The sequence below is a fragment of the Falco punctatus genome, assembly GCF_963210335.1.
Source record: "Falco punctatus genome assembly, chromosome: 7".
NCBI lineage: Eukaryota > Metazoa > Chordata > Aves > Falconiformes > Falconidae > Falco > Falco punctatus.
Genome location: NC_137587.1, coordinates 69,876,281 through 69,897,424, shown reverse-complemented (window position 1 = coordinate 69,897,424; position 21,144 = coordinate 69,876,281). Strand labels below are relative to the sequence as shown.

The window sequence follows — 21,144 nt, the reverse complement described above, 5'->3', positions numbered from 1 at the left end:
AAGGAGAAAAGTTGTCTGTAAGATCAGCAATAAAAAGATATTGAGGGTAAAGGATCCTGGGCTGAGGTAAAAGAGATGCAAGAGACGCATCTTGAACAGGGTCACAGCAACAAGCAGTTGCCCCCCAAAAGGCAATAGAGCTATTTCTAAAGGAGGGCTCTGGCGTGGCCCCAGGGCAGTGTAGGGTCCCCGCCACGCCCCAACCCCCCACCCTCCTCCTCTGCAGGACCCCAGTGGGCTGGGTGAGCCCAGAGGGTGTTCCTCAGGCTGTCACCCGATGAGAGACAAGCCTTAGGTGGGCATGGTACTGGGTCAGGGAGCTGGGTCTCCGTCCGTCTGTGCTGCCTGCATTGGCATCACCTGGGAACAGTAACTGGCTTCATCTCAGCTCCCTGCATCCCAGTTTCACTGAAAGCATCCTGCATCCATCTCCTTAACACCCCTGGGCTTGATTAGGGATGGGCAGGGGAAGAGATAAAGATGCCTGGGGAGGACGAGGACAGGGGAGAGCTGGGAGGGGTGGGGATGGGAGATGTAGCCCTATTTTGGGGCAGCATGGTGAGCAGTACCCCTGCTGTTCAACACAGAGGCAGTGATGGTGCTGGGCCACCCGGCTGTGCTGGATGAGTGCTAGCCTTGCCCCAGTGCAACACCCCACTGCCCATTCCTGCCTGCAGACCGGCATAGGGGCAGGTTCCCATGGGAGCTCCTGCCTGTGTTGTGGTGCCTGTCTGAATTTTCATGGCATATGCCAGGGTCTGTGGTTGCAGCCGGCTCCTGCCTGCCATTCCGGGGAGCAGGGGTGCATGCCAGGGAGCAAGCGACGGGTTGGGTTTGGTTGTTATTTTTTTTGCCAAGATACCTGTTAATTCAGATCCCTCATTAAACCTAACAGAGGAGCAGATAATGTCAGGATGAGCTTTTTCTAGTGGGTTTCATTTTAGCCCAGTTATTCTGGGCAGTATCCGGCATTGCAGCGTGGTACCTGTTTCCTAGGAGACTGCAGGAAAGCACAGGAGCAGCACAAACTCCAGCCGACGCGGGCTGCCACCGCACACAATTAGCACAAATACTGTAAATGTCAAGGGAGGCTAAATATAGCCCTGCGCTGAGCCCTGGTACACCGTTGCCCATTAGAGCCTCCTGGCTCGAGCGATGCGAGCACGTGGGACCGGGGCTCTGCTCAGCATCAAGCCCCAGGCAGCAGCAGGGCTTCATTTCACTGCCTGAGGATGCTCACTGCCTGCACAGGCAGGGATGCAGGCAGCATCCAGCTAAACATCCTTGCTCCTTTCCCGGGGTTAGGATTGTCCCCGAGGTGATTGCTGCAGGATCAGGCCGGCAGCCCCCTGGGCTTTGCTGGTTTGAGGTTTAGCTGAAGCCGGGTGTTTGCCCAGCGGGATTTCCCCTCGGAGCATTTCTCTGCCCTGCCCTCGCCCATGGCACAGCTGCGCTGCCTCAATGGCAAGGGGCAGCTCTTCCCTGAGTGCTGAGGGCAGCACATCTCAGCTGTGCTCCTGGTGTTTGAAAATGTGGGTTTTTTTAAAAAATTAAGCAACTTGTGGTGGATCATAAAGCGCTTTTCTAATGGCCCTGTCAAGTAAGGGGTAACCTTGCCCTGTGTTTGCTCCCACAGCATTATTTTACTGTTAATTTCAACCATGAGAACCAGAAGACCCTGGAGCTGAGGACCGAGGATGCCAAGGACTGTGACGAGTGGGTGGCAGCCATCGCTCACGCCAGGTACCACCCTCCGCCAGCACAGCCCGGGGGTGAGGGGTGTCGAAGGGGCAGCTGTGCCCGAGGGCAGCTGCAGGGAGCTGCGGGCAGGGAGCTGTTGAGCTGGGCACGGCCGGCGGGCAGAGCAAAGCGCTTTTAGTCACCAGCTCTGTGTTGGGGACCCTTGTGCTGAGAAGCAGGCTGCATTCGGATGTCCCTGCTTGCCCATCCGCATCCCCGTCCCCATCCCTATCCCCATCCCCATCCCACGTGGGGTGGCCACCCCAGCAGGCTGGCACTGCCTGTCCCAGCCTGGTGCCAGAGGGATGCCCGATTCACCGACAGGTTCAAAGACTGTTGGGAAGGGTTTTGTCTGGAATAGCAAAAACAGTCAGAGAGAGATTTTTCCAAGCTTGTGTTTCTGTGGCTTGGGAATGCTGGCACATCCCACCTGCCCAGGGGAGCCAGCATGGCACAGCCACGTGTCTGGTGAAGGAGGGTGCCAGGCTGGCAGCGAGGAGCAGGGGGCGGTGAGTGTTGTATGCAGGAGATCAGAGAAATATCTGCTGCAGCACCTTAACGAGAGCAGGTGCTCATAAGAGCTTGTGACACAAACGTCCTTGTTGTTAAACTTTTGGGACCTGGTAGGTGAGAGGGGCTTGGCCATGGGTGTTTGGTGGGTGGTTTTTTGTCTCCTACCTTTTCCTTAAAATTTGCATTGTCTTTTCTGTTTGTACCCTCGCGGGGAACCCAATTCCTCTCCAAATCAGTCAGTTCTGAGTAGCAGCATCCCAAACTGCAAGAACTGCCTCCTGGTTCACTCACCCTGTGGGTACCCTGTGCCAGAGGGGCAAGGGCAGCATGTAGGACCCAAGAAGGTGAACAACCCCCCCAGTAAACCACAGCGTGCAGACACTTCATTTTATGTGCACATCCCAGGGGGAACGTATGGCGGTGGGTCCACAGGAGGAGGGATAGTCATGGCCGTGTCTGCCTGCAGCTACAGGAACCTGGCGACGGAGCACGAGGCGCTGATGCAGAAGTACCTCCATCTCCTGCAGATTGTGGAAACGGAGAAGACCGTTGCCAAGCAACTCCGCCAGCAGATCGAGGACGGGGAGATCGAGATTGAGCGCCTGAAGGCCGAGGTGAAGAGCCCGGCATCGCCCCGTGGATGCGCTGCCACTCACTGGGGTGACCCACGGGCTGCGGGCGGCATCACCGTGCTGGCAGGAACCGGGGGATGTCGCGGCTGCTGTATTTATACTCGTTTTCATGACACCAGGCTGGCCCTTCCCTTGCAGAGAGGGGCAAGGGCATCGCCTCTGTTGGAGGTTTCTCTTGCAGGAGCTGTGCAGCGGGCGGCTGTGGCTGTGCCGCCCTGATATCGGGGTAGGGGTGGACACTCCTTATCTCACCAATTTGCCGTCCTTATTTTCAACCTCGATACTTTGATTAGACGCCCTCAGTGTGCTGCATGCTTGGTGGTAACATCTGCCAGGCGGTGCAAAGTGAAAGGAGCCACTGAAAAAGGGAAAGAGCCTGTGCCAGGTGCAAGCTGCATAACCTGAGCACAGCAGGGAATTTACATGCACGGTGCTGTAAAAGGGACCCTGCAGTAAGAAGTGCAGTGGGAGTGGCCCCTAAAACCTGTTGCCCGTAGCTTGTCCCAGAAGCTCTCACAGCAGTTTGCTGCTCAGTAGTTTGCAGCATTGGGCTGTCGGAAGGGTGACACGACGCGGGTTGCGGCAGACAAAGCAACAAAATGCAAAAATGACTCAGCAGGCGGTGCCAAGGGAAGCTGGCATCTCTAAGGCACCCAGGAGGCAGATGCTCGGAGGTGTGGGTATGCCCTGCGCTGCCTGGCCCCGGCGTTGCAGGGCTGCAGCCAGCCCGAGGTACCCTCTCACCGCCTGGGGGGTGGTGGTGCTGGTGCAGGCGAGTGGGGGGCACCCCAGGGCCAGTGCTGGCCCCGTCCTCGTGCCTGGCAGGGAGGGTCAGGCAGCGGCTTCGTGGTGGAGGCAGCTGGGAGCATGTCCTACTGCCTGCTGGGCTGAGACGTTGACCCTGAATCAGTCAAAATCTCAACATTGCCATGGAGGAGGCAGCTGGAGAGGCAGTGAGGGTGAGAGCGGTACGGCACATCCTTATGGTGGCCTTTTCCTGAAATGTGGAATTTTCGAGTTAAAAAGCGCAGGTTAGTTGTCCCTGACCATGAGTCAGGGCATGCTGAAGGCTTTTTGTCTTGGAGGAGGGGACAGCTGTTTTGGCACTGCTGGATTTGTGCTCTCCAGCAGAACAGGATCAGCCTCAAACAGCCTCAGCTGCAGCCCGCGGCCCCGGCTGGGTGGGGGGTTTCCCCTGGGACCCTGGTCTGGCGCTGGCTGGGAGCTCCCCCGGCCCAGTCCAGCCTCCAGGTCAGGGAAGGCTCTGCTCCCCTGGGAGCGCGGCCAGCGTAAGGGGCAGGGGAGGTGAGCGGTGGCAGCGGGGCCATGAGCGTCCTGATGAGCCTTCGGTCAGGGGCGGTGGGAGATGTGGTGTGAACCCCGAAATTAGCGGAGGGGTCGGGATCAGAGGTGGTGGACAGAGCTGCAGCCCGTCCCCCATGACCAGGTACATTTGATTTTACCTTGCAGTGGTTTGTTGGGGTTTTTTTACTCTTCCACAGGCTTTGAAGCAGAGATCAAATGATCAGCTTCTACTTTAATGTGCAAATTTGGCTCACTCAATTTAAAAAAAAACAGAAACCAAAATAAAACCATGGCACCGGGAAACGCACTTCATGGGTCCTGGCTGAGATGTGCCCAGAGCCGGTGCAGGGAATGGCTTCGGTGCTGTCAAACACTTAAATGCAGAGGGTGTGCAGGGGATGTTTGCTGACTTGAGGCTCCATAGGAAAGCACGGGGAGAGGAAAAAATTATTTTCTAAAATCTAACCCCATGCAATGACATGGGGTGAAACCAATAGAGCTGTGAATGAGCTGCATTGGTGCCTGTGAGGCTGCGGCCACTTGCTCCAGCGTGTTCCTGTTCCCTGCTGAGGCTGGCGGTGCTGGGGGGGCTCTGTAGGAGAGTGGGGGTGCTGGGGGGCTGCCACAGCACCAGGGAGCCTCTCTGGGTTGCACCAGTGGGGTCAGCTGGATCGGGCTCATCCGCAGCCCTACACCAGGTGCCAGCCCCATGTTCTGCCTCCCGGCAGTGAGAAGTTTTGGGGAGATGCCTCCATGCCGAATGCTGGGGGGGTCAGGTCTCTGGGAGAGCTCGGCGCTGGGAGGCGGCTGTTGAGCTTTGTGACCGCACCGACCCACAGCATTTTTAGCTTCTTAGGGCATGAAAACACACAGCTCCTCATCACAGTTTGGATTTTGTGGCAGTCATCCCCCCTTCCCGGGCTGTGACCGTGTGACAGAAGCAGCTTCTGCCCCATCCTCCTCCCCAGCAGCTCTCTGCTCATCCTTTGCTTTCCCTTCTAACAGCCCAGACACCAAAAAACCCAACATGCACTTGCCATGTACCGCAGTTACTGCTGCTGGCACTTCCCAGCATCACTGGGAAGCAGAGTCTCCAACTGAAAAAGATCTCAACCCAAACCTTCCTTTTTTCCTCTCTCTCCAAAATGTGACCTTTTTTCCCCCAAGAAAGTCCTCTTTGAAAGTTTTCTTACTTGGGTTATTTTCTATAAAATCAAGATTCAAATCACATTTTTACCAATTTTCATTTTCTGGATGGTGCATTTTCTATTTTCCTTTCCTGTAGCTTTTTAAAGGGTTGCGGCCGTGGGGGCAGGGACACGGCAGTGAGGAGAGGAGTGAGAAAAAGTACAGGCGAGAAACAGTAAAAATTCAAATGCTTGGAAGCTAACGTGATTCTATCCAATCTGTGTTGGAAAGCTGGGACTGGGTGAGAGTTTGTCCTCGTCTACAAGTTTTAGGGTGCAAATGACTTGAGATTTTTCTTCCATTTTCTCTCCAACTTGTTTTTTAATGACTCGCCTGCGAAGGCTTTCTTGGGAAAGAGGCATGCAGTTTGCATTGGGTACCCCGTGGGATTTCCAGGTCCCTGTCTCTGCGGTGTGTTCAGTGGGTGCGGGGGATGCCAGGGAGGTGGCAGCGCCCTGACAGCTCTGCAGCATCTCTTTATCTGCTTCATCTACCCATCTCACACTAAGAACCAGCACCTGTGTGTCAGTAGTTAAGCTGGATGGATGTGCCATTCCTCGGCACTGCGCGGCAGCAGGGTGCCCTTGGCTCCCGGGAGATGCCAGGCTGTGCTGGGGTGGCCGCTCACGCCCTGCCTGTGCCCACAGATTGCCTCCCTGCTCAAGGACCATGAGCGCATCCAGGCTGGCCAGACCAGTGCGCCCAGTGACGACGACAGTGACATCAAGAAAATCAAGAAGGTGGGTGGCAGCGGGTGAGCGGTGTAGGGTCTGGTGCTCATGGTGGGGTCCCGGTGCTCGTGGCGGCATGACAGACACACTCTGTGTGGGGCTGGTAGAGCAGTTGGCCTGGGTGAGCTAGCTGAGGAGGTGCTAGCTAATGGGTTTTTCTTAGGAGGGAAATGTGTTTTGCAAACCTGGAGACCCTTCTGCTGGTTGTGTTTGCTCTGTGGGGCACTCCCCGCTTTCTCCGGGGGAGTGGGGCATCCCTGCCCATGCTGGCTTGCGCACAAACAGCGCCTCTTACATCTGGCTCCTCCCGCAGCTGTGGTTATGCCTTTTATTTTTGCAAAGAAAAAGACACTGCCCCAACAGCTTTCCTGCAGGGAGCAACAGACCCCATGAAGAAATCGGCTCCAAATACAGCGCTCTTGGGGAGAAGAAGCCACGCTTATCAGGAGATGCAGCTTGCTGTGCACCACGCTCCCACAGGCGAGCCCAGCACCACATGGTGCCACGGAGGGGACCAGCACTGCCACTGCTCGGGAGCAGGTCCTGCCCTGACCCGATCCCTGGGAAAGCCTCCGCCAGCCCTGGGCACCTGCTGCCCTGTGCAGGGGACACGGGGTTGAACCCTGTGGATCCCTGTTTCTTGTAGGAGTCTTCCATGTGTCTCTCTGTAAAAGGGAAAAGAGGACGCTGTCCGCAGTTAGAAAGTGCATTTAGATGAGTTATCGTTTGTTTCCCAGCCGGGAGGATTCAGAGCAGCATCAGTAGCAGGCACCATCGTGCACATCTCCGCAGAGCCAGGGAAACCTCACCACAGCGCCACGGTCCCTGCACCATGCCAAGCGCAGGGCACCTGCCCGGCTCCTCAGCCTGGCCCCTAACGTGGCCGCTGCTCCCTCGCAGGTGCAGAGCTTCCTGCGGGGCTGGCTGTGCCGGAGGAAGTGGAAGACCATCATCCAGGACTACATCAGGTCCCCCCATGCTGACAGCATGCGCAAGAGGAACCAGGTTGTCTTCAGCATGCTGGAGGCAGAGGCCGAGTACGTCCAGCAGCTCCACATCCTCGTCAACAACTTCCTGCGGCCGCTGCGGATGGCGGCCAGCTCCAAGAAGCCTCCCATCACGCATGACGATGTCAGCAGCATATTCCTCAACAGGTGAGTGCCATCCTGGGCTCCAGGAGCTCTGCGGCACCCCGGCACAGCCAGCAGCCTCTGGACAGCCTGCTGCCCTACCCCAGGAACGGGTGCTGGGGTGTGTGGTGCTGGGAGACTCCCCAGGAGCCTGCAGCCTGGTCCCCAAAGCCATGGATGGAGCTCGCCATCCCCACGGGACACCTGCACAAGCAGCCCAGTGAGTGCTTGGCACTGACATGAGGACGTGCCGCAGGGGGTGATGCTCCAGGGCTTTGGTAGCAGGTTGGGGCTGCCAGGAGCCCGTCTGTGTGAGGTCCTGGCTCTGGCGGTGGGGAGGGCAGTGTCCTTTGGCAGTCATAGCAGCCCAAAGGTAACGAAGGACGAGTAAAGCGGGGAGGATGCAGCTTTCACGGGAGATGGTGTGGAGGGGCAGCCGCAGCCGCTCCTGCAGCTGTGACACGAGATGGAAGACGCTGCAGTGTGCCAAGAGTGGCTGTCCCCAGGGGCTGGCTGGGATGAGGGGTGGCACTCACTGACTCCAGCCAAGCCATGGTGATGCCAAGTGTGTCATCAGTATGTGCCAGGTTTAATGGCAGCTGCAATGGCTCTGTCCCACGGTTGTCCCACAGCAGCAAGTCTTACCTGCCAGCCCTGGAGGTGCTGGCCACCTGTCCCTTGCGGCGGGGAGCATCTCCAGGAGCAGTGCCCTTGGCTCCTGGCATTGGCTCCTGCCCCTCTCCACAGCCCTTGCTGCTGCTGCTGCTGGGAGCTCCCTGGGCTGCATGGGGTGCCAGCCTGCTCTGGCAGCAGCGAGGGACCCAAACTGCAGAACCCAAATTCCAGTTTTCCCCACATCTGGGCTTGTGTGAAGACGATGCCTTGTCTGGGACAGGCACAGTCAGAGCCAGCATCGGACAGCGGGTGCTTTCGCCCCCATTACCAACACCACTCTGCTGGGCTGGGGCGGGGGGGGCTTGTTCCCCTGCAGGAAGGGGGGGTCTGGGCTCCCCTGCATTTCTGGGTTGACTTCTGAGGGGAGCTTCAAGCTCCTCAGTTCCTCCCTTTCCTCCTCTGTCCTTGTCCATCACTCCCCATGCACCTCCAGGGACCCTTTCTGCACCCCACCTTGTGCAGCCACCTCCCCAGCCAGCCCGACGGCTCCCCTGCTCCCCTTCTAGGCTGGTGATTTTGTTTAATTAGTCATTATTTGCCACTTGTTCATCTGCCTTTTCACTCCTTGCTTTATCTTTCAGTGAAACGATCATGTTTTTGCACCAAATCTTTTACCAAGGCCTGAAGGCAAGGATATCCAGCTGGCCGACGCTGGTGCTGGGTAAGTGTGTGCTGCCTCCTCGCCGTGTTCCCTTCCCACTCGCTGGCAGAGCCGAGCCTGCGCTCCTCCTCCTCCTCCTCATGCAACTCAACAGGCGTTTTGCTAACTGGCAGCAGCGGTGAAATGCATCGCATGGCACGTCGTTCCTTGTTTGTATCGGTCGCAGGGGCAAGGACCGGAGCAAAAAACCCCAGAGAAACCAAGTTGCTGTGTTCCTGGTTCTGCTGGGTGGTGGAAGGGGTGGGCTGGACCGTGCACAGGTGATGCTGAAGAGCATTGCTGTGTCAAATTAGACCTTCAGCTGGCACTGCAGGGTTTCTTTAAAACCCAAACTGGGCAGACCTTGGGCTTGCACAAGCAGCAGGAGATCCCAGAGGGTGCCACAGGTGGGATCTGGGAGTGAGGAGTGTTGGGAGCCCGGGGGGCTGGATCCCAGGGGGTGGGCTGGACCAGCACACCCACCTCTCCACCGCCTCTCTGCTCACAGCCGACTTGTTTGACATCCTGCTGCCCATGCTGAACATCTACCAGGAGTTTGTGAGGAACCACCAGTACAGCCTGCAGATCCTGGCGCACTGCAAGCAGAACCGGGACTTCGACAAGCTGCTGAAGCATTACGAGGCCAAGCCTGACTGCGAGGAGAGGACCCTGGAGACCTTCCTGACCTACCCCATGTTCCAGGTGACGGCTGGCACCGGGATCGGCCCCAGGAATGCCACCACAACAACCCCTCCATCCTGCCCACCCCCTGGCACTGCACTGTGGCTGATGCCCTGCTCCGGTCTGTTGTGCCACAGATCCCCAGGTACATCCTCACGCTGCACGAGCTGCTGGCTCACACCCCCCATGAGCACGTGGAGAGGAACAGCCTGGATTACGCCAAGTCCAAGCTGGAAGAGCTGTCCAGGTCAGACCCACCACTGCCTGCCCCTGCCCATCCTGGCAGCCAGGGGTGCAGGGCTGGGGCCAGCACCACGGTGGGTCGGGCCAGTGGAGGGGTTTCTTGGGCAGGCTGCCAGCACGGTGGTCTGCCCTTCTGGTGGGCAGGGAGCAGGGCTGGGGCAGGCAGACCCTCACCCGCAGGGTTTGGTGAGGGTGCAGTGCCAATGGGACTGGTCTGGTCTGGGTGTTCGTACGGCATCTGCAGGGCAAAGCTTGTGGAGATGGTCATGGAGGGGCTGTGCTGTCCCACTGGGGTGGGACGCAGGAGAAGCTCAATCCTCAGTTTGCTCAGAGCCCATCAGCCATCCCTGACCAGGATGAAACCCCTTGCGAGCTGTTGGCAGTTTTGAAAGCTGAGATGTTCTGGTGCCACCTCCTGCCCTCCTGTGCCACCCCACCCCCGGGGCCGGTGGGGTGGGAGCCTGGCTGCTGCTAGCCGGGGGCTGCCTTTTCCAGGGCTCCTTAATGATGAAAGACCAATTTTGGAGCGCCAGGATGGCTCTGAAGGTCCAGCTCTGTCCTCTGTCTGGCATGGCTGTGCCGGTGGCTGCTGGTGGGGTTGCCCTGCGGTAAGGGGCTGAGTGCCTCCAAGGCAGCTGCAGTGACCACTTGGGAATTGGCCACGATTCCCTGTTCCCAACCCCCTCCCTCCACAGGCCACGGACCAAAGCATTCTGTGTGTCCCGTGCCAGCGTGTCTGGTGCCAAACCCACCAGCACTCCTTGGTCCCAGGGTGATCCATCAAGAGGTTCCATCCCTTTTCCCACTCCTCAAGAAGCAGGGATGTCGCAGGGGGCTAGTGATGGGGGGGATCTGTCAGCCCTACATCAGAATTTTGCAATTTCTGATGCAAGAAGCACTCACGTTTCAATATTTAGAAATCTGGAGGTACAGCCCAGGCTGATGTGTGGGTTACCTCCTGAGCTCCGGGGTCTGTCTGGGTAGATACAGGTGACTGCCATAATCCTCTTGATATTCCTTCAGTTTTGGTGTTACCTGGTGCAGCCCCTCCCATGTGTCCAAAGGGATCTGATGGGAAAAATGCAGATCTCATCTGAGCTCTGATTTTCTCTTTTCCCTCCTTCAGGATAATGCATGATGAAGTGAGCGAGACTGAAAATATTCGAAAAAATCTGGCGATAGAGAGGATGATTATTGAAGGGTGTGAAATTCTGCTGGACACCAGCCAGACTTTCGTAAGACAAGGTACCGCGTTTGTGTTTATGTTCCTCCCCTCCGCAGTTATAGCAAAGCCCTGCAGCCCCCGTCCCCCCATCCCGCATCCCTCTGTGCGCGGTATGGTGAGTGGTATAATTTTAAAATACAACTGGTTTCTGAATTGTCTCTGCCCCAAAGCACCTCACTTCCAGACAGTTTTGGTGCTGCATTTTATTGCGTCATGGAGCAGTGTGCGCGTTTTGGCTGTTACCGATTTCCTAGCACCAGGGAGGTAGGGGGATGCATCCTGACCTCCTGGGCATGCTCCGTCCCGGAGGAGCATCCATGCGGTGTGGGTGCAGGGGCGGGTTGGGGGCCATGGCTGGTGCCCACCCTGTCTCTGAGCCCCCATAACCTGCACAGCTGGTGGCTCACAGGGCTGGTCCCAGCCCTGACGCCTGGGGACATGCCCCTGCTCCGCTCTGGGCGCATGGCAATGCCCCACTCCTGGGGACCGTGCCCTGCAAAGGTGCCCCCGATGCCGCTGCCAGGGATGGGTCTCTCCCCTCCGTAGGGTCCCTCATCCAGGTGCCGATGTCGGAGAAAGGGAAGATCACGCGGGGGCGGCTGGGCTCCCTCTCACTGAGGAAGGAGGGCGAGCGGCAATGCTTCCTCTTCTCCAAGCACTTGATCATCTGCACCAGGGGCTCTGGAGGCAAGCTGCATCTGACCAAGGTGCGGAGTCGGGGGGGAACTCAGCAGCCCCCAGTGAGGGCTCCGGCAGCCGCTGGGGAGCTGTCGTGGCTCCCTGGGGTGCCAGGGCCACAGGCTTGTGCATGGGGAGGGGGCAGAGGCGGGCACTGCTGCAGTTCGAGCTGGCCAGGCTGTCTTGGTGGCACAATGGGTCCTGGGACCGCCATGCCCTTCCCTGGGTGCAGCATCCCGGGGGTGCTGGGCTGGGATCGGGCAGGCAGGCAGATTTATTTTGTGTGGTTCAGATGCCTTATCAGTGATGTGCGGAGCTGAGTCACGAGCAAAGATGAGAAATCACAAGTTCTCAATAAAAGAAGTTATCCTGATTTGTAGCAGAAACCTCGACAATCTATTCAGTGAGAAACTTAAATTATAGAGTAGGTTTGTACATAACGCTCACAGTCTCCTCTGGTCCGCTCCCAAGACTCACGCTTTTGTTGGTGGAAGTTTTGCAGTTAATTGAGCAAGAATCTTACAGAAATTGCTTATTACTGGTATTAAATTATCAGTTTGAAAAATTACAGTCCCTGGCAAAGAGTTCGTAATTACAACAACAGGCTTTTGGAAAATTTAATTTAAAACTCATATTAAATAATTTATAAACAAATTAGTTGATCGGTTATACAAGGCAAACCGCAACATCCCAGCAGTCAGTAACTGATTTTTTCCCAGTGAAAGCAGACGCTGTGCTGGCCACAGGCTATGCGCGCCCTCAGCAGCATCGCCCCGGCCCTGGGGCAGTGGGCTGCGATGCAGCGTGGGGGTCTGGGGCAGGGCAGCCCCCAGAGACCCAGGGGGATCCTGCCACTGAGCCCTGACTCCCGTCCCTGCAGAACGGCGTCATCTCCCTCATCGACTGCACGCTGGTGGAGGAGCAGGAGAGCACCGATGAGGATGGTAGGTACCCCCGCCCCACCAGTGGCCCCGAGCTGGCAGGGTCCCCTCATGGCGTGCCCAGGGCCCTGCTGAGCCCCCACCCGTAGGTGCAGGGTAGGGGTGTTGGCTTGTGCATCTGCCGGTGGGTGCTGAGCAGACCCACATCTCAAAAAACAGTTGCAGCCACTCCAGGACCCTCTTTGCTGGGGCTGCCAGCACCACCAGCATGGCAAACCATCTCCCGCTGCGCACCACAGACTGTGTTGGGTTTTGCAGCGTGGTCACCCCATTGCAGGGGGGGGGAACATGCACCCAGGGGTGTCGGGGAGGTGCTGGGGGTGCAGGTCCCACGCTGGGGGCTGCACTTGATGCCAGACCCTTGGCACGACGTTGCAGCCAGCCCTGGGCAGCTGCTGTGTTTCGTGGCTGGGGACCGACGGCAGCAAGGGCAGCACTGCCGGTGTCCCCTGTACAGGTCTGGTGCCCTCCTGGGCCGGACTGCCATCCATCCATGCAGCGTAAAACCAGCCACGGCAGAGCTGCAGCAAATTCAGATGTTGAATAGATTCAAAGAAGTCATGATCTACTGGCTCAATTTAATTAAGTAAATTATTTACTGTGAACCAAACAGATGCACATTTATGCAAATATGACCTTCCTGAGGCAGGCAGCGAGTGTCACAGCTCAGTGCTTGCAAGTGGAAAAAGGCAGAGATGCTGGACGTCCTCAGCCGTGCCCACTTAACTGCAGGCTTGTGAAAAAGAACAGGCTCCTTTCTCTTGTCCTAATTATGAATTCATTAACACGTGCTGGGGAGCCGGGCTCTCCCCTGGCGTGCAGCGGTGGGGCCGCAGTGGCGAGGCCATGCTGCGCTCCTGCTGTGCAGACTTTATTTTGCGAATGGTGAGTCTTTGCCCAGCAAACCTGTCCCATCCTCACTGCAGACAACCCACAAAACGCAACAAGCTCCATAAAACCATAACAAAACCTATGGTGGGGGAGAGGGGGTGGGGAAATCTTTTCACAATCACTGTGTGTGCTTTTCCTATTCCAAAGCAAAAACATCAGGGCAGGACATCGACCATCTTGACTTCAAAATCGTGGTGGAGCCAAAAGATTCCTCATCTTTCACGGTTATCCTCGTGGCCTCATCCAGGCAGGAGAAGGCTGCGTGGACCAGTGACATCAGCCAGGTAGGATGAACCTGGCTGGGAGGAGGTGTCGGGGCGCCAAGTCCCTGAGGATGGGCAGCCACCACAGGATTCCTGCTGCAGCGGTGGCTTTGGGCACGCAGAAATAATGCTTGACATTTGCTGCGTGGCTGCAGTTCTGCTGCCTGCCCTTGGGCTGTGGCTGCGCCGGTAGCACCCGGCTGGGTTTGCACCCTGGGTGCGTTCTGGTGCCAGCGGGGTGCTCGGGACCTGCTGCAGGCTGAGGTCTTGCTGCATCAGGCTGCTGTGACCAGCCCGGGTGCACCCCCAAGCCTTGGGCACCCAGGGAGGGTGGTTTCATGCAGAGGGTGACTTGGAGCTGGGGTGCACCAAGAGCCCAGTCATTGCTGAAAGCTTTCTGGTGTCTGGTAGCTCAGAGAGGAGGAGGTGGAGGAGGAAGGTGACGCAGCTGCAGCAGGTGGGAGCAGAGTTACCTATCAGTGCTCTGCCTGCACGTGTTGATACATGGTTTGGATTTCTGCTCTGACTCAGACACGTGGTACAATTTACACCTGCTCTTCATTTGCTTTATGCAAATGACTTTGAAGATATTTTTTCCCAGGTAGGAGGAAGAGAAAAGTTATTGATTAAATAGGGATTGCCTCCTGGCCACCTCTGTTGTACCATGCCCTTGTCTGCATACCCTTGCTGAGCATCGGTCCTTGAGGAGGGCTGTGGGGGGAGCTGGGGCCTGGCCCCACGCAGGGAGGTGGTGGCTCAGCCAGCAACACCTGGTCCCACTGTGCGGGGCTGGGGTCAGTTCTGCCTGCGTGGGGGTCTCCAGCCCACGCTCCTGCCCAGAATAGCCCTGGGTGGTGAGCTGGCAGGGAAGGGACCAGTGCCGCTCTGGTGCTCGCAAGGTCTCCCTCTGAGAGCATCCAGCAGTGCAGGCAGGGAGGGGAGTTCAATTACAGCAGTAAAGGATGAGAGCAGGTTTCTGGCATCTCTCGCAATACCTTTGTGTCTGCCAGCGCACCCTGAGCCTGGGCCGGGTCTGTAGCAGGAGAGCTGGGGAGCAGCTCTGCGTGATGCTTTCCCCAGAACAGGGATGCAGGACTGTGATGGTGAAGCTCCTGTTTTCAGGCAAAAGTCTTGCCCTTCCCAGCTGTGCCCTCCCAGCTCGGTCCTCCATCAGGCGCGGTAGATGCAGTTAGCCAGGATGTCTGGTCAGGATAAGACCAGGCTTGGGCTCTCTTATGGTACGTCCAAGCCAGGTGGGCAGCAGGGCCGGCATCGCCGCTGCTGCCTTCTCCCACTTCCCACCCGTGTCTCTTCCCAGTGTGTGGACAACATCCGCTGCAACGGCCTCATGATGAATGCCTTCGAGGAGAACTCCAAGGTCACCGTCCCCCAGATGATCAAGTGAGTGCTCTGCCCGGGCTCTGCCCCGCTCCACGGCGCAGCTCCTAGGGCAGCCAAGCGCTGCCGAGATCCCTGGAAGCCCAGCAGCTTGCCCATGCACTCAGGCACTCGGGTTCGCTGTTGTCGGCGTGGTAATTAGGAGCGGTAATTAGCTGGGAGAGGAGAGTTGTGTGGGACTGTGCTTGGGGAGGTGGGAAGGTTGAAGGGAAAATAAAAATAGTAAAAGCTGGGGGGGAGCAGGGAGGTGGAAGCACCAGAAGAGAGGGGCACAGGGGGCTGCTGTCCCCATGGGTGCTGGGGTGCAAGAGCTGCCCAAGGAGGCACATGTGTGGCACAAGGGGGACCAGGCAGAGCCAGTGGGACGGGGCAGTGTGGAGGGTGTCCCCCCTACATCAACTGCCCACACTGCTGCGGGCCTGCTGTCAGGCACGGGCAAGAGTCTTGGTTTGTGAGTGTGCCCCGGTGACAGGCTTTCCACATTGTTTGCACAAACCTCTGCAGTGTTTGCAGCCGTTCCGGGGTGCAGGCTTCCATGCTTCCCCCATATCCCTCCTGCGGTTTATGTAGGGGCACCCTGTACGAAGGAGGCTCCTTTGCTGCCGAGGACCTGTACTGCTTCCCGTGGTCTCTTGGTTTCGTTCCAGGCTGGAACCACAGATATCTTGTTTCTCTGCAGGTCTGATGCCAGCTTGTATTGTGATGATGTTGACATTAGGTTCAGTAAAACGATGAATTCCTGCAAGGTCCTGCAGATCCGCTATGCAAGTGTGGAACGGCTCCTGGAGAGGCTGACAGACCTGCGGTTCCTGAGCATTGACTTTCTGAACACGTTCCTGCATTCGTACCGTGTCTTCACCACTGCCCTGGTCGTCCTCGACAAGCTCATCACGATCTACAAGAAGCCGATCAGTGCCATCCCCGCACGGTGAGGCCACACGTGGCATCGCTGCAGTGCCTGTGCCGGTGGCCTGTCCTGAAGGACTGGCAGGGTTTATGGGGGGGACGGGACTGCGGCACTGCTCCTCCAGCCCCTCTTCTGTCCTGTCAGTCCTCTGCCACCCCAGATGTGCCTGGCCCTGGTGCCAGCCCAGGGCTGTTTCCCCTGCTCCCCATGAGTTGCGATACCAGCAGATCAGGGGAGCAGATAAACCCGAGCTCGGTGGGTGTCCCCACCGTCGGGAGGGCTGGGCAGTGTGAGCAGGGCAGCAGGGGCTCGTGCTGGCTCTGCTGGGCCTGGGGGGATGCTCTGGACACCCAGCGCTGCCAGAGCTGCTGCTGTGGGGTCTCCACTGTGACTCAGGCAGAGTAGGTGTGAGTTCAACCTTTCCCTGTCCCTCCACCAAGGTCCCTGGAGCTCCTGTTTGCAAACAGCCAGAACAACAAGCTGCTGTACGGCGAGCCCCCCAAGTCCCCCAGAGCCAACCGCAAGTTCTCCTCACCTCCTCCTCTCTCCATCACCAAGTCCTCATCCCCCAGCCGGCGGAGGAAGCTCTCCCTCAACATCCCCATCATCACAGGAGGGAAGGCGCTGGACCTGGCTGCTCTGAGCTGCTCCTCCAACGGCTATGCAAGCATGTACTCCTCCATGGCTCCCTTCAGTAAGACCACCCTGGACATAAACAAACTGTATGTGTCCAGTAACTATCCCAATAAAATCCCTGACGAAGGAGAAGCAGCTTCAGAAAAACAAGAGGAGTCGCTGCCGAGCAAGCAAAGTAAGTTGCTGTGGATTTGCAGATGGGTGGGCTCCAGCCCTGGCAGCCAGCAGGGAGGGGGCTGGGTTTGGTGGGTGCTATGTAGGAGGTACAGGGACATGGGTAGGGGCTCGGGCACACTGTGCCCAGGGGCTTTGTGGCAGCAGGTGGCCCAAGTGGGTGCTGGTGAGGGGGGGTGTGTGCAGGGAGCCCCTGCCCCACGAGCAGGCACGCAGCAGTCCCCTGCGCACTGGGGAGACCAGTGGCAGTGGTGGCAGCGGTGGTGGTGGTGCTCCTGGTGATGCAGTGACTGGTGTGATGTGGCAACCAGGAGCCTCAGCAACAGGGTACTGCGGGGAGGCAGTCAGAACCGGGTGAGTAAAACATCGCAAAGGCCACAGGTCATTGCTCCGTTGAGCATCCCTGTGCTGACGTCTATGGTCACGGCTTTGAGCACAGCCCAGCAGTGGAGGACAGCAGTTTCCCTGTCTTTAACAAAAGCAGGAACAGGCTGCAGCATCTCTGTTTGCACCTCAACATCATCCTGTCCCTGGCTGCGGGTTGTGTAAGCACCTTCTGCACCTGGGTGCCCAAGTAGGGGCTCCAGGAGGGGGGAAGCTGCTCTGTGGGGCAGTTGTAGACCAGGGGAGCGGACAGCCCAGCTGGAGGTCAGGGGACAGGCTGCCCCAGCTCCTCCCGCAGCCCTTCGCTGGTGGTTTCCCAGTGCCTGCATCCTGCTCTGTCACTGTGCATGGGATGCACGGGCTGGAGCTCACCCGCGGTCCGGTTTGCCATTGCCAGCCCTGGGCAGAGCCTCTGAGCTGGCACTGCATGCACCATGCATGGCACAGAGAGCTCCTGCCTCCCGTGGGTTGTGTGCTACCTGAAAGCCAAGTTATATATATAATAACAAAACAAAAAATAATCACCCAAAACCCACCAGCAGAAAGAAAAAAAGCACTCCAAAACCCCCCAAAGTAATTGCAGGACTGTACCTTTCCTGTACTTAGTTGCTGTGTGCCCAGCTGGAACGATTCTGACTTTAGGAAAATCTGGAAGAGCTAAAATGCAGCTGCAACATGCATGTGTCCAGCGGTGATGGTAAATGTGTTCCCTGTTCCTCCCAGGCTCAGAGGTGTCTGTCAGGGAAGAGTCGGACACGGATCCCAACCAGAGTGATGAAGCAGAAGCTGAAGCTTCCCCAACAAAATCTCCGACAACTCCTAAGTCCATCAAGTGCAAAAATTCATCAGGTAACAAGTGAGCCAAGACTTGTCCTGCTCAGGGGTCACCCAGGGCTACCTGCTGCCCTTGAACCTGGCCGTGCAGAGCTGCTAAAGGTGCAGGTGTAAAACTGAAGCAGACATGAGAAGGAGCAGGACTTTACCCTTTATTTTGCTGCAAGGGGGCAGAGAAATGCAGAACCCTCTGCCTGTGCCACAGAACTGGTCTGCACATCTTATGGGGTCCTCTCACCCCTTTCCTCCCCACTCGGGACTGATCTGACAAGTTAGGAGTGAGTTACGCTGCTCGAGATGTGAGCCTGGGCTGCATCAAGCATCAGTTTATCTGCTTGAGTCTCCCCTGTAGCTATTTTAACACCACCTATAGCACTCTGTTGGCTTAATTCCTGCTAGAGCTGTGCTGGATGAATTCTTGTGGCGTCACCAGTGGCATCCAAAGCTGCCCATCTCCTTTGCCCCAGCTGCGGCCAGGCAGAAACCAGCTCTCCATGAGGAGCAGCCCCGTGTTGGCCATCTGCACCCGCCACCTCCACGAGCCCTGTTTCCATCTTGCCCCCACACAGGGGGCTGCCTGTGTGCCAGGGGGATGGCGTGTGGGGCCAGGGCTGCGGGAGGGGAGCCGGCTGGCACTGCGGTGGCAGCCGGAGTGGTGTTGGCTTTCTTCTCTGCCCCAGATTTCTCCTTGTTTTCTTACAACAACGGCGTGGTCATGACGTCCTGCCGGGAGCTCGACAGCACCCGCAGCGCCCTGTCTGCTGCCTCCGCGTTCGCCATCGCCACGGCAGGGGCCAACGAGGGCACCCCCACCAAGGAGAAGTACCGCAGGATGTCCCTCGCCAGTGCAGGTACCCTGCCCCAGGGCTGCTGAGAAAGCAGGGATGCATTTTTGGGGTACCTGTTTCTACCCTACTCATCTGGGTTTCCCCCCCTGCCTGGGAGGCAGCCCCTACTAGGGGAGCCCAGGGCACCCACAGTCCAGCACCCGTGGCCCCAGGCATCCTGCTGCCTTGTAACACGGAGCCTCCCCAGCACTTGCATTTAAGTGACAGCTTAGGGATGCTTGAGAAGTGGGGCTGCTCCTTCTGCAGTCCTGACAGCAGCCCCAAGCTATTCCCGATGGAGCTGGAGCTGTGCTAAGGGGTTGCTGGCAGTTTCAGGCTTTCCAACAGACCAGCGGAATGGAGACAAGGAGTTCGTGATCCGGAGAGCTGCCACCAACCGTGTCCTCAATGTGCTGCGGCACTGGGTCTCCAAACACTCGCAGGTGGGCAGTGGGGGGGCTGAGCAGGGACTTGGCACCGTGGGGACCCTCCCTCCCTGCCGGTGCGAATTTGGTTGTGTGCTGAGTGGCTCAGCCAGGCTCCAGCTGGAATGACAATTTGGCGCTTCTTTTTTAATTAAGCAAATGAGTGGACTTGGGGAGGGGATGAAACTGGGAAGCAGGGGAGCTGGGAGCCCTGGGTGCAGAGCCAGGGACCAGGCATTGGGCCGCAGTGTTTGCATATGTGGTGGGCAAAGGAATGGAGCCGGGATCCACAGTCACCCCCAAGCTGGGCTAAGTGGAAGTGGAGTACTTGGGTTTGGTTTCTGTTAGGGCGTTTCAGGCTGGGGTCAGGGTTAGGACACTCTGTGGCTTTCCTTGCTGTCCCTGTCCTTCTCTGCTGTGGGTTGCTGGGGACACTGGGAGCAGTGCTATACTGTTTGTCACTGGAAAGCCCCCATGCCTCTCCCGGGCCAGGTATAGAATGAGCCCGGTGCTTTCCTGGCCAGTTCCCATTTGCCAGGCACTGCAGACTGGGATTTTGTAGGGAAGAGCCATCCTCTGCCCTCGGCCAAGCAGCCGCCCACGCTGGCACCGCGGGGCCGTTGGTCTTGGCCGGGTTTAAACGGGCAGGGAGCGGAGCTGCTGGGTATTGCGGTTGCTCATGTTATAGTGCATTAACACTGTGGCTGTGCCGGCTGTGGCAGGACTTTGAAACCAACGAGGAGCTGAAGTTCAGGGTGATCAGCTTTCTGGAGGAGGTTATTCACGATCCCGAGCTCCTGACCCAGGAGAGGAAAGCAGCTGCCAACATCATAAGGTGAAGGGCGGTGGGCGGGAGGTTGCTTTTCCTGGATGCCGTGCCAGGTGCTGGGTGACTGCATCCCGCTCTCGCTGGGGACAGGAGGGCACAAGGGCTGCAGGAGGGGCTGTGCCTGCAGTCAGGGCCTGGGCTCAGCAGGTGCCGAGGAGGAGGATGGGCAGTGCTGGCCGTATCCGTCTCCCCAGCACATCGGGAGCTGAGTGGGGGCCATGGGCGAGGTGTGACCCCCCAGCCTTGTGCAGGCACGTGTGCAGGCATGGCTGAGGTGCGGTGGTGAACCCAGCGAGCACGTGGCCCTGCCCGCTGTTGGGCAGTGGGACAGCACCGTGGCTGCCCCTCCCAGGGGCTCTGGGCTCCTCGGGGGAGCGGGGAGGCTCTGGCCGCCCAGGAGTGTGTCCACCCCATGCTGGGGCTGAGGAAGTCGTGTCTTGCGGCAGGAGTGATGCATGCAGGGCCAGCTGTGGCCTTGGTTAAGGGTTTTTTTTCTCTTTAAAATGGGAAATGGGACTTAGAAACATTCTTGTGCATGCTGAGTGTGAAAAACTGTGAAAAACCGTGAAGTCATGAGCTGCAGCCCCGTTGGGGTTGTGCGGCTCTGATGCTATCCCAGCCGGAGTAACACTGTCTTTTAATGCCTTCACAGGACCTTGACGCAGGAAGATCCAGGAGACAATCAGATAACCCTGGAGGAGGTCGTACAGATGGTAAATACCCTTTGCCTTTGTCACTCCGCCTGGTAGCTCGGTGTGGTGGGAGGGGGACAGGTAAGGGTCCCTGTGCGCTAGTGCACCCAGCTCTCCAAGCCTGCTGTCTGGGCCCACGGCTACAAAGCAGGGAAAGGTTTTCTGGGGACAGGGACAGCTGTGAGCACAGCTGGATCTGTTACAGGCAAAGGCAACAATGATCCAGCCCACTGGCCGTGTTAGTGCTCCTGCACCCTTGGCAGGATGGCTGGAGTGCGCAGAGGGATGTGCCTGCCCGCTGCTGCCAGTGCCCGCCCAAGGAGAACCCTGTGGGTTTCCAGTCATCTGTGTCCCCAGACCTGTGCTGGTGCTGCCACATACTGGTTCCAAGTGACGGGTGCTGGCTCTGCTGGTGTCGGTGCTGCTCCCCCGGGAACAGAGACCTGGGAACATGCAATGGATTTAAAAACATCAGAGTGGCTGCAATGCATTTGCTGCTTTCCTGCATTTAAAAAAAAAAAAAAAAAAACAACACCAAAATCTGCTCCCAGAAAAACCCAAG

General features: G+C 57.9%; 1 protein-coding gene across 3 annotated transcripts in view; it reads left to right on the top strand.

The window, feature by feature from the left end:
- RASGRF1 (Ras protein specific guanine nucleotide releasing factor 1) overlaps positions 1 to 21,144 on the top strand; it is a 41,973-nt gene that overhangs the window by 11,786 nt on the left and 9,043 nt on the right. The window contains exons 2-20 of one of the 3 annotated variants that reach the window (XM_080395006.1): positions 1,637 to 1,743; positions 2,720 to 2,867; positions 6,026 to 6,118; positions 7,010 to 7,263; positions 8,496 to 8,575; positions 9,063 to 9,256; positions 9,373 to 9,482; positions 10,605 to 10,723; positions 11,250 to 11,410; positions 12,262 to 12,325; positions 13,361 to 13,497; positions 14,795 to 14,877; positions 15,593 to 15,802; positions 16,222 to 16,592; positions 17,699 to 17,824; positions 18,490 to 18,660; positions 18,967 to 19,079; positions 19,784 to 19,896; positions 20,543 to 20,603. In XM_080395006.1, coding sequence (XP_080251132.1) covers positions 1,637 to 1,743; positions 2,720 to 2,867; positions 6,026 to 6,118; positions 7,010 to 7,263; positions 8,496 to 8,575; positions 9,063 to 9,256; positions 9,373 to 9,482; positions 10,605 to 10,723; positions 11,250 to 11,410; positions 12,262 to 12,325; positions 13,361 to 13,497; positions 14,795 to 14,877; positions 15,593 to 15,802; positions 16,222 to 16,592; positions 17,699 to 17,824; positions 18,490 to 18,660; positions 18,967 to 19,079; positions 19,784 to 19,896; positions 20,543 to 20,603 — 2,715 coding nt within the window. Of the gene's footprint in view, positions 1 to 1,636; positions 1,744 to 2,719; positions 2,868 to 6,025; positions 6,119 to 7,009; positions 7,264 to 8,495; positions 8,576 to 9,062; positions 9,257 to 9,372; positions 9,483 to 10,604; positions 10,724 to 11,249; positions 11,411 to 12,261; positions 12,326 to 13,360; positions 13,498 to 14,794; positions 14,878 to 15,553; positions 15,803 to 16,221; positions 16,593 to 17,698; positions 17,825 to 18,489; positions 18,661 to 18,966; positions 19,080 to 19,783; positions 19,897 to 20,542; positions 20,604 to 21,144 lie in introns of all 3 variants that reach the window. The other 2 variants (XM_080395005.1, XM_080395004.1) reach the window with 2 other exon arrangements.